The sequence below is a fragment of the Anneissia japonica genome, unplaced genomic scaffold, assembly GCF_011630105.1.
Source record: "Anneissia japonica isolate Jap-2015-1 unplaced genomic scaffold, ASM1163010v1 scaffold19772_len17361_cov159, whole genome shotgun sequence".
NCBI lineage: Eukaryota > Metazoa > Echinodermata > Crinoidea > Comatulida > Comatulidae > Anneissia > Anneissia japonica.
Window position 1 is genome coordinate 3,214 of NW_022745805.1, and position 14,201 is coordinate 17,414.

At 34.6% G+C, this 14,201-nt stretch overlaps 2 protein-coding genes across 2 annotated transcripts; both read left to right on the forward strand.

Annotated features, from left to right (window-relative positions):
• Positions 1–332: 332 nt before the first annotated feature.
• LOC117120031 (ficolin-2-like) lies at positions 333–5,019 on the forward strand (the record flags this gene model as incomplete). Its single annotated transcript, XM_033265029.1, has 3 exons — positions 333–494; positions 4,005–4,266; positions 4,560–5,019. Coding segments are annotated over 3 exons (678 nt in total), but the record flags the coding sequence as incomplete, so codon positions are not given.
• A 3,048-nt stretch (positions 5,020–8,067) lies between these two features.
• On the forward strand, positions 8,068–12,777 carry LOC117120032 (hyalin-like; the record flags this gene model as incomplete). The annotated part of the gene is made up of 6 exons (XM_033265030.1): positions 8,068–8,490; positions 8,777–9,222; positions 9,450–9,576; positions 10,269–10,508; positions 11,903–12,151; positions 12,541–12,777. Coding segments are annotated over exons 2-6 (1,186 nt in total), but the record flags the coding sequence as incomplete, so codon positions are not given.
• Positions 12,778–14,201: the final 1,424 nt, after the last annotated feature.

A 14,201-nucleotide genomic window follows, 5' to 3' on the forward strand; every position in this document is an offset into this window, starting at 1 on the left:
CAAACTTCCGGGGGGGGGGGGGGAATCGCGTATAAAATTTGCGGCTTATACACTGGAATATACGGTAATCATTTAATTATCATTCTGATGTCGTATACCACGGTAGACGCGAATGTAAAACATATGGACATTCACAGCGGCACTGTTGTGTGTGAAATGCTGTCGCATAGTCACACGAGGTGAGCAACACATGAGGCAAGTGTTGCTAGACTATTTGTAGTTGCTATTACAACACCATCGGTAGCAATTGTAATTCTGATCCACAAGGTAGACTACACTTTACTTTTAATGGGGTAGCAAGAAAAAAATTGCAATATTTTGCTCCTGACTAGGTACTTTATTTTTTTTTTCTGCAAGCTTATCCCCAAGACTGTACTGAACTCCTTGAAAACAATGACGAAGCGAGTAGTGGAGACTACATGATTCAGCCTCATGACGAAGGCGAACCGTTTAGAGTGTACTGCGATATGGACACTGACGGTGGTGGATGGACGGTAAGAAGCAACAACAGCAAGAACAATTAATTACAACACTAACACCACTACTGACAACAGCAAAAACAACAACAGCAATACCAACAACACTAACCATCACGGCCATTTCTAAAATGCGGATTCTGCGGATTCAGGTTAAATCCGTCTGAACTTGAAAGCGAGCAGTTGTCAGCCGGGTGTCTATAAAACGAAGACCCCTATTTTTTCTCTTTTATCTTAATCATAATACACCAGGCAGTCACAAAATGAAAATTACGGAATTATTTGGACGTCTGTTTGTGAAATATCCAAGGGTCTTCGTTTTATAGACACCCTATATGGGTGTCTACAAAACGAAGACCGAAGACCTATAAAAAGAAGACCTACGATTATTTCTCAATTATTTCATTGGAAGTATTTCCAAATCATCATAAAACTATTCCCAGGTACATATTTCATTATTTCATCAGAATAAATTGAGGAAAACAAAGAAATACTTAAGGGTCTTCGTTTTATAGACACCCTATATGGGTGTCTATAAAACGAAGACCCCTATTTTTTATCTTTTATCTTAATCATAATACTGTACACCAGCCAGTCACAAAATGAAAATTACGGAATTATTTGGACGTCTGTTCATCATAAAACTATTCCCAGGTACCTAATTCATTATTTCATCGGAATTAAATGAGCAAATATCAAGAAATACTTAAGGGTCTTCACCAAAAATAAAAAGTTATCGTATACGCGCTTCACGGGGAATCCCCATAACTCACGCGAACCTACATGAACTCAATCGCTCCTAAACTAGATTGATTAGGAAGTTTGACTATACGCGCATAGCTAGGTAGCTTAAGACATCAAAGCGGAAAAGTTGGAGTGGAGATATGCGCGCTCAAATAAGACGTTTTTGTCAAGTTTAGTCATGGTCTTAGTTATGAGGTGACATTTCGAAATGTAAAAAATGTATCACAAAATAAACTGTATTTCAGTGTATCCTAATGCCGATATGGTCTCTAAAAGGGTCTATCTAAATTGTTGTGATTTTTGTCAAGCCTCTTGACCCACAAATATATTTTTGCGTACCCACTGCCTGGTGGGTCGCGACCCGCAGTTTGCGGAACGTTGGTGTAAGTGTACAAACAATTAAAGAAAATAGAATCATATTTATTTAGTAAAGAGTAGCGTACAATTAAACAAATTGAATAATGGTAAACACACTAAATACTGTCTTGTCATATGAATACAGGTGTTTATATTCAAACCATAATCATAAGCTATACATTTTTATATCAAAATGTGATTCTGTCAACTATCAAATACACTGGTTTAAAAGATTCTGTGAATGTGCAAGCAGAACAAATACTGAGGTAATTCGGCATTTTGATTGTTGAAGCATGTGATGTTTTTTCATACTTAAATTTTAAACTATCGATGTTAATACTATAAAAAATAAATTTCCAATCTATGAATTTCATAAAATATATTTTTGCGTACCCACTGGCGGGTCGCGACCCGCAGTTTGTGAGTGATACATGTCTTATGTAAATGAGAAGACGTACAACGCATTTTGGTTTAGTAGCGCCTTGATCAAATCTTTATTCTCTGCAGTGGTGTAACCACCGGGGGCAAAGGGATAAGTCCTGTGGAAAATCTCTCTCCGGCACCAAAGATGCATTTTCACCCCTAAAAGTGCCTGAAAATGTCCAATTGGGAGCGCTTTGTGCACATTTCTTGGTAAAGTAGGCAAATTTCCTCTAAAAATGTACATTTTAGGGAGTTTGGACAGGATTCTTGTCAATTCCGACGAAATTTGCATTAAAAACACAAAAAAATTTTGCGCGCTTCGCGCGCAATTTTTAGGGTTAGCTTGTGCATTTCCTCGCCTCCTGTTAATTGAATACTAGCCCAAACTCAAAGAGAAAGAAAATAAAAAAGAAGGGCCTCAATGTGTATTGGGTTAAAGATTGTGTTTGTAATAAATAAAACCATAATGAAAAAACTTACCGGTATATTTAGCTTCAAACACACGTGTGTGTAGTAGTCATGTAGCCATATGATAATCCCCAAAACTCAAACATTTTTGCGCGCTTCGCGCGCATATACAACATTTGCTTGTCCTCCTTTGCTTCTAAGTTAATTGAGCACATACAATAGTCCCAACTCAAAGAAGAAGAAAATTTAAAATATAATGGTTAACCTAAAAGAAGGGCCTCAACTATAATGAAAATGCTTATTTTGTTTCAAACACACATGTGTGGCCTAATATTATATATAAGGTAAGGCCTATGTCGTATTGTTTTTTTATAATGGGCGATGGGTTGGGGGGTGTGTGTGAGGGGGAGAGTGTCACACCGGGTCATAAATTACTAACCGGGAAAATTATTACCTTTGCCCCCCCCCGCCCCCATGACCCAAGACCCCTGTTACGCGGCTGGGTATAAACTGGCGTAAGTTATAAACCTATGGGTTTTCTGGACGGTTGATAATTGCTATTAATTACTACCACTAGCGCTAACAGGACACGTCGCTGTTGGTTAACGCCGTGTTTTTGATAAAGGGAGGATGTGAATTCGAATCGTGCCTTGTTGTTTAATTTTCCCTTTTTTGTATAAATGAGACAAAAAAAAATTGAACAGTTTATAAGATTTTTTTTTTTATAATTAGAATGTTCATTTGTACAAAATGAAAATGTAATTGAAAAATACAAAATGTCCTTAAATGAAACAAAAAAATAATACACGCGACTATCGTCATGTGACGTCAGACTTGTCCCTCTCTTAAAGCTGGTTTTCCACTAGACGAATTTATTCTCGCGAATCAAACCGTCGGTTCGCTTCCTGTGCTCTGATTGGTTGTGCATTTTTTCGCTTCGCAAAAACTCTGATAGGAATGTGAATGCGCATGTGCATAAGCAGACGCATTCGATTCGCGCGAATAATTTCGCCTAGTGGAAAACCGGCTTAATTATCTTGCCTCCAATCGCGGTTTTTGTTTTGATAGTCGAGAGAAGTTCTGTTTGGATACGTCTATTCGAATTACCGTCTACTCAAGGCTGTTTTTATGCGTTGTGTTGCAATTGAGTGCAAACACTATGGGGTGCCATACTCAGCAAAAGTCCATGTTAAAATCAAAATGTAATTGCAAAATTCAATGTCTAATTTATCAAAACTTAGGCGTAAATTTCTCAAAATGTAGATCTAGTTTCCCAAAATGAATTTATAATTTTTCAAAACGTAGTTCAAATTTTTCAAATTTCTTTAAAATGTAATAATTCAAATTCAAAACGTAGGTCTGACTTGATCAAACGCCTTCTCCAAATTCTGTCCCAAAAAATCAAAAACCAGCCAAGCATGACTGGTTTGAAATACATTTTACAACAACACTATATAGATATGCGAAATGTAAATCAAAACTAAATAATTAATTAATGATTAATGATTCAAGAACCATCATTATGTATACAATAATATATAGGCCTATTTAGGCTTACATTTTCCTAATTAAGCAGGACTCTTTGTAATTTTTCAGGTCTTCCAAAAACGAGAAGATGGAACCATCGACTTCTATAAAAATTGGTCGGAATACAAATTAGGGTTTGGGAATGTCAATAGCGAGCATTGGCTTGGTAATGAGAAAATCCATCGGCTTTCGTCTGCAGGTAACTACGAATTAAGAGTTGACATGTCTTCCTTCGAAGGAGAATCTAAGTACGCCCGCTACGACAACTTTCGACTTGCTGACGAACAGAACAATTTCAGACTGATACTTGGAACTTACAGTGGCGATGCAGGTAGGTCTATAGTGAGTTAATAAAGATATAACAGAAATTATATTTAATTTTTAAATCTTATTTATTAATGCATTTAGTGTGTTATTGGACTATTTATTTTGTTTTATGTGTTGTATCTAAAATCATAGGTTTTGCTTGTTTGGTCCAATATCAACAAAGGTGACATATGCTTCTGCTGTAAACAATCAAATAAAACATGGAAAATGAACCGTTATAATAAAGAGACTATAGTTATGATTTATAAATTACATTGTATTATCAGCGTATTAAGCCATTTTTGTTCCGATATATAGGCGATTCTCTTGATTGGCATCGTAATTTACAATTTTCAACATCTGATAGAGATCATGATACGTATGGTTTGTCGTGTGCAGTGCTTTACAAAGGAGCATGGTGGTACAACAGCTGTCTTTGGTCGAATTTGAATGGCTTGTACTTGAAGGGTGAAACCGACCAGTACGCTAAAGGAGTCGTGTGGAAACATTGGAAAGGTTATTACTATTCATTGAAAACAACTGAGATGAAAATTCGTAGATTGAAAGTTTAGACTTCAATAGTTGTTCAGAGAATTACCTAATGTCCGCTCTTGATGAATATCAATATTCAACAAGGATTATAATTTATGTTTTATGTAGTCTTTTATGAAACTTTTCTAGAATATTTCAGTTATAGATAGAAACAACAAGCTATTCGATGGCTAATGCTGTATTGGTAATTTTAATAGAAAATAAACATTATGAATTGCGAACAATATTTTTCCGACAGGTATTACTTTCATAATGCAGTACTTTCCTGTTTGGTAAATAGTAAAAAGTTGATATCTAAAAGCAATAAAACACATTTCGTAGCCTATGTAAATATTGTGTTTAGATCTTACTGCCTTGGTCTCTTACGTGTACATTATTCTCTAATGATCGAATTGTGTGGTTTTCTCGACATCATTTATACATTGCAAATACATAGGCCTTTATTAATAGGCCTATTCATAAGCCACACACTACAGCTTCCACCTATAGAAACTGGGAAGGAAGGAAGGAAACTGTTTCAAGAAGGCTAAATACAACGGTGCAGAAAATCAAATAATACCTATATCACCATCTCGGACCGGACGTGGATCAAGGTTAGGATTAAAATAGTATATTGTGAGAGTTGATATTATCATTGATTCTCTACCGTATATACCACAGATCACACCAGTAAAAAAACAATGTGCACCTTTACAGTGACAATGTTCGTGATTCTCTTGCTGTCACAGTCAGGAGGCAAGCACAGAAGGAAGCAGTTGCTGTGCCAATTCCAGTTGCTGTAACAACACCATTAGCCATCACAGTTGTACTTATCCACAAGGTACAGTAATGATTGCTCTGATAAAACCACATTCATTAGTTTAGCAATTAAATTACTTAAATTGTATTATTTTGCTCCTGACTGGTTAATGTGTTTCTGCAAGCTTATCCCCGAGACTGCACTGAAATCCGTGACAACAATGACGATGCCAGTAATGGAGACTACATGATCCGTCCTCTAGGTATTGAGAGTGAATCGTTCTAAGTGTACTGTGATATGAATACTGACGGTGGAGGATGGACGGTAAACCTTTATTAGTAATTAATTTGCTTTATATCCAATACAAACAAACAAACACAAATACCCTCACCAAAGATAGAAAGCACACATACAGTGACCGCTACAGTTTAGCTGACTGAGATGAGCTACTGTCGTCACTACTAATAATTAAATCCTATTTTAAATTGGACTAAATCAAAATTAATATATATCCGATAAATTTACATGAGAAGGCATTCTAAAATTAACTCAGTATTACTCATATACAGAATAGTTATTCAACATAATTCTGTGGTATTTCTATGCTTACAGAATGCAATTATTATAATATAAATTACGATGTTACAAATGGTGCCCCGCATGCAGAATATTATATTTTCGTTTAGACATGCTTCTCTTTTTGTCAAAAGGTCTAACTACCTAATACAGCAGATTTGACATTTCACCAGAATTCATTAAAAAAAAAAAAAAAAAAAAAAAAAAAAAAAAAAAAAAAAAAAAAAAAAAAAAAAAAAAAAAAAAAAAAAAAAAAAAAAAAAAAAAAAAAAAAACCTGAAGCAATTGAACTATTAAGTAGTATATGCAAACACCTCTTTGCCACCACTGGATCTGCCACTGGCAGGACGCACTTGTTAATTTTTCTTTCTTTCAAGTGTCCCGTCCCGTCTCACCACCTTTCGTAGTCGTTTCCGCGAAAGCGAGTTGGAATGTAAAAATCCAATGAATCAGCGCAATAAAATCGGAATTCCAAACGATACTATAATTCTTGATTATATGCAGCTCAATTCGATGATTTATTAAAAAATAATAATTTGGCTTTTCATAATCTAATTCTATTCAATCATTCTCTGAACCAATTAGGATTTTGTAAGATTTGACTGCACCGAAGTAATGTTTGTTTTGTTTTTTTCACGTTCTAAGTATTCCGAAGGCTGAAAGATGGATCACTAAACTTCAATAGAGATTGGTCGGGCGGCATAAAAATCCTGGTTTGGGAACATCTGTAGTGAGCACTGGCTTGGCAATGATAAATTTTATCGGCTTTCATCTTCGGGTCACTACGAATTAAATGTTGACATGTCATCATTCGAATAAGAGTAGATGTAAACTCACTGCAACAGCTTTCGAATTGGTGATAAGCAGAGCAACTAAAAACTGATAATTGGTAACTACAGCGCAGTGGCGGATCTAGAGGGGGATGAATAGCTAAATTGCTAAATGCTAGATCCGCCACTGCAGATTGGTAGTAAATTGTAAAGAAAAGTTCATGTGACATTTGGCGCAAGACTAAAACAGGAATTAACCTGGTGCATGTTCTAAATGTAAATGTTGCTAGTAGTATGTGACGAATTTTTTTTTGCAGTTCAAGTTAAAAAGATAAACATTTTATCGGTATCTCAGTGGCGGATTCAAAATTGGAGAGGGGGAGGCCGGCCCGGGCCCCCTTCATTTTTCAAAAATTAACCAAAAAAAATGGAGAAAAAATATATATATTCAAATATAGGTCTGAGAGTGCTAATTCCGGCATCTAGCCATTATCGCAATTTATACACTTATTAATTAACTAGTACTGCCCATTACCATTATTATACTAGACATCGATCTCCATTAATATAATAATATCCATAATAATAACAATATAACGTTAGCATTATCTTAATTAATCATAAACAATTCCTATCAATGATAATTAACTAAGGTAATTATGCTCATTAACAATAGACCACACATTGATCTCCAATAATATATTTTATATAAATCAATGTATGCCAATCGAACAGTTCACAACAATAATAATTACTAAACAGTTTTGCTCACTATCATTAAATTACTCATTGATCTCCAATAATATATAATATATCTATATCATAACCATGGAGGAATTAGATGGTATAACGGTTCACAATAGTAATTATTAAACAGTTATGCTTATTATTATTAATTTACACATTGATCTCCAATGCATCAATGTATATCTCAAGAATAATATGCTATCATCAAGTCTAATACCCCATTCAGACTAGCTTCGCATTGCGATCGGTTGTAGCAATTGCGACACCCAATCGCACCCAATCGCAAAGTAAAATCGTGTCTGAAAGCTCACCAATAGTAGTCGATATGTAATCGATATCACAATTGTTACCCGTTGCGATTTTTTTTGCTACTGTTTGTTTGTTTTTTTGTGCACTTTTATGCCTTTAACATTATGTAAACATTTATTCAAATCTATCCACCAGTGTGTTGAACCAAGTGTTGTAATCACAATAATGACCAAGGATGTATCAAAAGCCAAATTATCTTTGCAGTTCTGTAATGTCTTTTATGACAAGTGTAGGCCTACAATCCATAAATAAATGATTAGGCCTATCACGATTAAAATAATTCTATAATCATGCTTTTCAAGGTTCTTAAGTATTATCCGTGGCCGATCTACAAAAGGTTCTGAATTTTAACGTTGGCTAAGCATGTACCTGAATGTTACTGGTTTGATTGATAATGTTTTTTTAATAGTTTATCTGTGTTGGCAACTTTTTAGCAGACGGAAATGAGTATGCCTATAGAGTCTTGAGTGAATTGTAGCCGAAAAAACAGATTAGACTTGAACATAATTCATGTGTAAAGAATTCACGGATTAGATGATGTCAGCTCTCTATTTTAGTAAGCATATTTAATACTCATCTTTTATGTTTGTTTATTGACAGTGGCAAATTTACTTTTATTCTATATCTTTTTAATCTATATTGGTTGAAACCATCTCTCATAAAAAACAAACGCTAGAGATGCAAGCGCAAAGGATCGTTTTTAAATTATGTTATTGACGATTAGCAAAACGACGTCAAGAAATATGCATGTGATATTAAGCATATAATATTATAGACATCATCATAGTCTGTTTGCTTAAAGTCTCTATATCTTAACAAAATCGATTGATTGGAAATCTTAGATCCACGTCATTCAATCGCTGTTGTTCAAAATGTAATGTACTGCCATAACACTTCTCAGACGTAAAAGCAAGTTGACTGATGAACAGCTACGTTTTATTGTGTCACTACGAAAATGTTAGTTACATTGATAATACCCATCACTGTAGTCAATTTGGTTGCCGGGTACACGAAATGCAACATAAAAGACTTACAGTCCACAGCATTTAAGTATTACGGACGCAAAAATACAACTGTGAAAAATGAAATCAAGACTCTCCGAGGCATTTCTAAGTATGTATGCTTAATAAAGTGTCGTAAGCATTCACTCTGCTTGGCATTTTCCTATGCAACCAGCTCATCATTGTGCAAAATGTATGAACATGACAGCGAGTCAGCAAACGTGACACTTATACCTGAAGCAGGTGTATGGTTTTACGATATGCATAATAATACAGATTTCATACAGGTAAGATCTACTATCATTTTTTTCAATGCTGTCTTGTTCTATTTTTATCATCTGAACAAATTATAGTTAAATAGAGGCCAACTTGAAAACTAGATTTATCTCTAAGCTTCATTTTCCCCTTCTGTTAAAAAATGTTTTATATAAAAATAGCAAATCATGTAACAAGAATTATTTTACTGTAAATATGCGTCACCAATAATTTAAGTTTTGGATTTATATTTGTTTAGGGTAACGTCGACTCTTGTGTTCAGGGTCATCGTTGCTTCAATGGTGGATCTTGTCGAAACGACAGTTCATCAAGTGGCTACTTCTGCACATGCACCGACAACTATCATGGTCAATTTTGTCAAGATAGTATGCTAGTTTATTTTCATTATTACTATAAATGATGATGATGATGATGATAATAATAATAATAATAATAATAATAATAATAATAATGATAATAATAATGATAATGATAATGATAATGATAATGATAATAATAATAATACTAATACTAATAATAATAATAATAATAATAATAATAATAATAATAATAATAATAATAATATTAATAATAATAATAAGAGCACTCAGTAGAGAACATATCTCCGGCCACCACAAATCCTTTTTATAAAATAAACCTCCCAAAGTGTTTCCTATTTTACTTCAACCACCACCAATACCACCCCACCTCACTTCGCTCCACTCCTCTTCCAAACGCACAGTAACTCGCCCAAACACCTTTTATTTCAAAGAGGGACACTATAATAATAATAATCTTTAAATCTGCGTCGTTGATAAAATAAAATAATTTTCTTTCTTCTATCTTTGTTAACCTTTCCAAAAAGTTTAATTCAGATAATTTGATCCGTGTTTGAAATACCGGTATCTAGTGTGGCGCTATACTAGGTTCGGGCTTTTCTGATCTGTTTGATTAAGAAAAAAAAAAGCAGAAAAATAATTTTTAAGTTGATTAAAAATCTATTTTTTTGAATTTTTTAAATATTTGCTATTTAAATTTGTAATCATATACAATCATTCATAATTTGTTACTTCACCAGTCAATGGACCACCGATTCTTAAATGTCCTTCAAACCAGATTGTAACAGCTGATTCTGACTGCATGGCAACTGCCACCTGGAAGCCGCCGAAAGTTATAAACAACACTGGGTATAGCTTTACAGCGGTATGTGATTATGTCAGTGGAAGCACTTTCTCGAATTACAGCACCATTGTAACTTGTAATGCCACAGACGATTTTGAAAACGTTGGCAACTGTAACTTCACAGTTACAATCTATGGTAGGCCTATGATTCGTTTTTATATACGTAAAATTATTCAAATATAAATAAAACATTTTAAGATGGCGTACATTTAACATTGTTGATATGATAATTTTTATAATATATTATTGTATTAATATTGAAGTCACCATTTATTTTTAAAATATATAAAATAATATTTATGTTTGGTTTATGTTATTGTTATTGTTAATTTCACCTTAATACGATTATACATACTTGTAATAAATTAATTACCATTCATTGCCTTATTTTAACATTTTTAATACATAGAACATTCAGAATAACATTTAATGACCAAATAAACAATGTAAACAACATTGGTAATTATAGTGTAACATATGACACCATGTAGAATCCAAGAGTAATATTTGGAAATTTCTGGAATCTTGGGTACTGTAGAGGCAATAAGCCTACTGGTTAATTATGATGTAAGGTAACCAATGAGGAACTTAGGCTATATAGAATACTCTTGAATACTCTGGAGTTGTACAGCTAGGATTATATAAGCTGACAGTTTTATCTTTCTGGAGCTCTTTTTGAAACACATGTTAATGTGAGTGTTGTTTTGTTATTCTGATAGAGGATTCTTGCTGGAGTTTATTATTAAATTAAAAATTTATTTGAGAGTTGTTTTACAACATTGTGAACAGTGTTTGTAATTTATATGTCAAAGAGGGATTCCTAGTCATTACCGCTCGGAAATACGTCAAGTAGGAATTCATGACAATACTAGACTCCACAAAGTACAGAATTCTTGGATGCTAACATTTTGTAATTTTATGTTTTGGTTTTTGTTTATAATTCAGTGCTCAATGTTGCAAAATAATGTTTGTATCTGTGTGATTGTGCTAATGCCTCACGATTCTGTATAATAGACCGAATTATCAATCGACGCTGTTCAGTTATTAGTGGGTATTCGAACCAAAACAGTCAGGCCTCCCTCAATCATCACATCCAGCCGTGTCGCGTTGTCGTGCAACAAGTGTCAGGGGCCGAGGCCTAGCCTGTAAAAACTCTACGTATATTTAACTTAATTTTACATGAAAATCAAATCAAACGTCTTCTGATGGTTTTATGAATTAACCTTCCTTAACCTACCAATGTTTTAAAAAGTATCTTACCCGCGTACTTTGGTTTTTTTGCTTGTTTTCCTGGACCATACAAAAACCCGCAACGTTACAGAATATGACATTTAGGCTTTGTTTACAATTTTATACCCACTCGGCCAAATTGTGATGACGTCATCTTTCGCCGCTAATTCGGTCTTTTGACCATCTTAATGAATATATTACTCTACAAGTCCAACTATTATTATTATTATTATATTACTATTATGCCTGCCTTTACAGTAAAGCGTAAACAGAGGAAGTTATTATTTTTATTGTTAACAGATGAGACTGCCCCAAACGTTACGTGCCCATTTGACATTGAAGTGTGCACTGACCTAGGTACATATTCAGTAAATGCGACTTGGGAAGCAGCCAATGCATCTGACAACTGTTGTAGCAAGGTCGACATAGGCCTAACTACAAACTACACAAGTGGGGAACCTTTGTCACTTGGTGTATACACAGTAGGATACACAGCAACAGATTGTTTTGAGAAAACTGCTTATTGCAAATTTACTGTTAAAGTTAAAGGTACAATGAACATTTTGAAAGTATTGCAATATATTTTTGTATAATATTTTTATTTGATTTTCCCCTCTTACTGAATGCTTACTAGAAAAAATTCATCTTTATTTAAAAACATAACTTAGTAAGCCTGCCTTTAATATTATTTAAAAAATTTCCAGCGGGTATCCTAATAGGCCTATCCATAAATTCAAAATGAAATATTGATTTTATTTTACACAACATGAAATAGAATGTAGCTAACAATCAATTCAAGCTCATAAAAATGGTAGTATAAACAGCATAACTCATAACATACTCATATTTATTATGTATTTTATAGTCAATTCTTTCGAAAAATATTTACTAGTGATACATACAGAACAATATTATGTTTGTTTGATTATTTTCTCTAGACTGTGAGGCTCCAGTGCTTAAATGTCCACCAAATATAAACGTAACAGGTGATGATTACATGGCAACTACCTTCTGGACAGCACCCACTGTTACAGACAACTCTGGATATAGCTTTACACCAATGTGTGATTACATGAATGGAAGTAGTTTATCTAAACCTAACACTACTGTCACTTGTAATGCTACCGATGATTATGACAACACTGGGTACTGTACATTCAACATTTTCATCATAGGTAAGAAAATGTCTATGGTATTGGCATCATTGAATGTTACAACTTCATGTAAATAGCCTGGTTCTCACGAGAGCCCTAGTATCCGGATCGGGAGCTGACCGTTAGCGCTAACCGTTAGCACCCGCGTGAGAACGCCCAATCGGTTAGCGCTAACCGTTAGCGGTATCCGGATACCGCTAACGGTTAGCAAGCGCTATCGATTAGTATGTTGAGCACGTTTCTATCATCAACCAATCACACGTACGCGTTTACAATTTCCAGTTTCTTATTGGCCAGTGATTCGATCATCATATTTTTGGTATCCGGATCGGGATTTCTCGTATGGACGCACGGCAGCTAACGGTTAGCAACATCCGGATCCTGCTAACCGTTAGCAGCCATGTGAGAACATCAGGCCCATATATCCAGGGGGTGCGTTGGGTGCGTACGCACCCCCTCCCAAATCGAAAAACGTCCACTAATTATAACCAAAAAAATGTGACTTTGTTCCCAGAATCATTATAAAATGAATCACATAACAGTACAGTATTAAGATTGTATGAATGTACAAATGAGTTACAATAAGAATACTAGAGCGCTGACTCCACACGCGCAATCTTTTGTACTGCCAGCGACATAACACAACAAACATACACACGTTATATGCACGTTGTCGTCTAGGTGTGTCTTCCCCTAACTACCAGCCGGTATGTCAGTGTATAGCAATGAAGTCGTATCATAACGATCCTTTTATACAATGTACCCCGTCATGGGTTCAATGGATAGATAGCGTATACATACAGTATAATTATGCTTATACCTCTCTGTATATGTTTTCTGTCGATGCCAAGAATAAAAATGTTGATTAATTTGTTTCAAATGCTTCTAGTTGTTTGAATCAGCTCATTTACAGTCGCTTTTAATCCACTCTTTATATCAGAATTGATTTTGAATTTTTATTCGTAATGGTTACGAATTTATACAGTAGTATTTTTCATTTGGGAAACAATTTGCTTGTTTCTCCATGTCTTTTTTGGCAATCCTTGGAAGGCAGCATCATGTTTTTGTTATATTTTTCCTAAAATTAAATTTGAATTTGAATTGAATTTGAATGTCCTCCACTGGTAATTTGTTGATAGGCCTTATCGCTGTGTTCACGGACATATAGAGATTAACATGATAAAATGCCTTCAAATTAGTCTACTAGGACGTAAGAAAGCAAATTTTTCAGGGGCCTTCGACCGGGGGCCCTTGGCGGCCCCCTGGCCCCCAGCCTGCTTGCTCGCTGCGCTCGCAAAACGCACCCCCCATTCAAAAAGCTGGATACGGGCCTGAGCATAGCCATTTTCTTAGCACCAATTCATTAAAAAAAAAAAAAAAAAATAACGTATCATATTGATCTCTGTTACTTGCGATTTATTAAGGACTTGTGCTGTCCAATACGC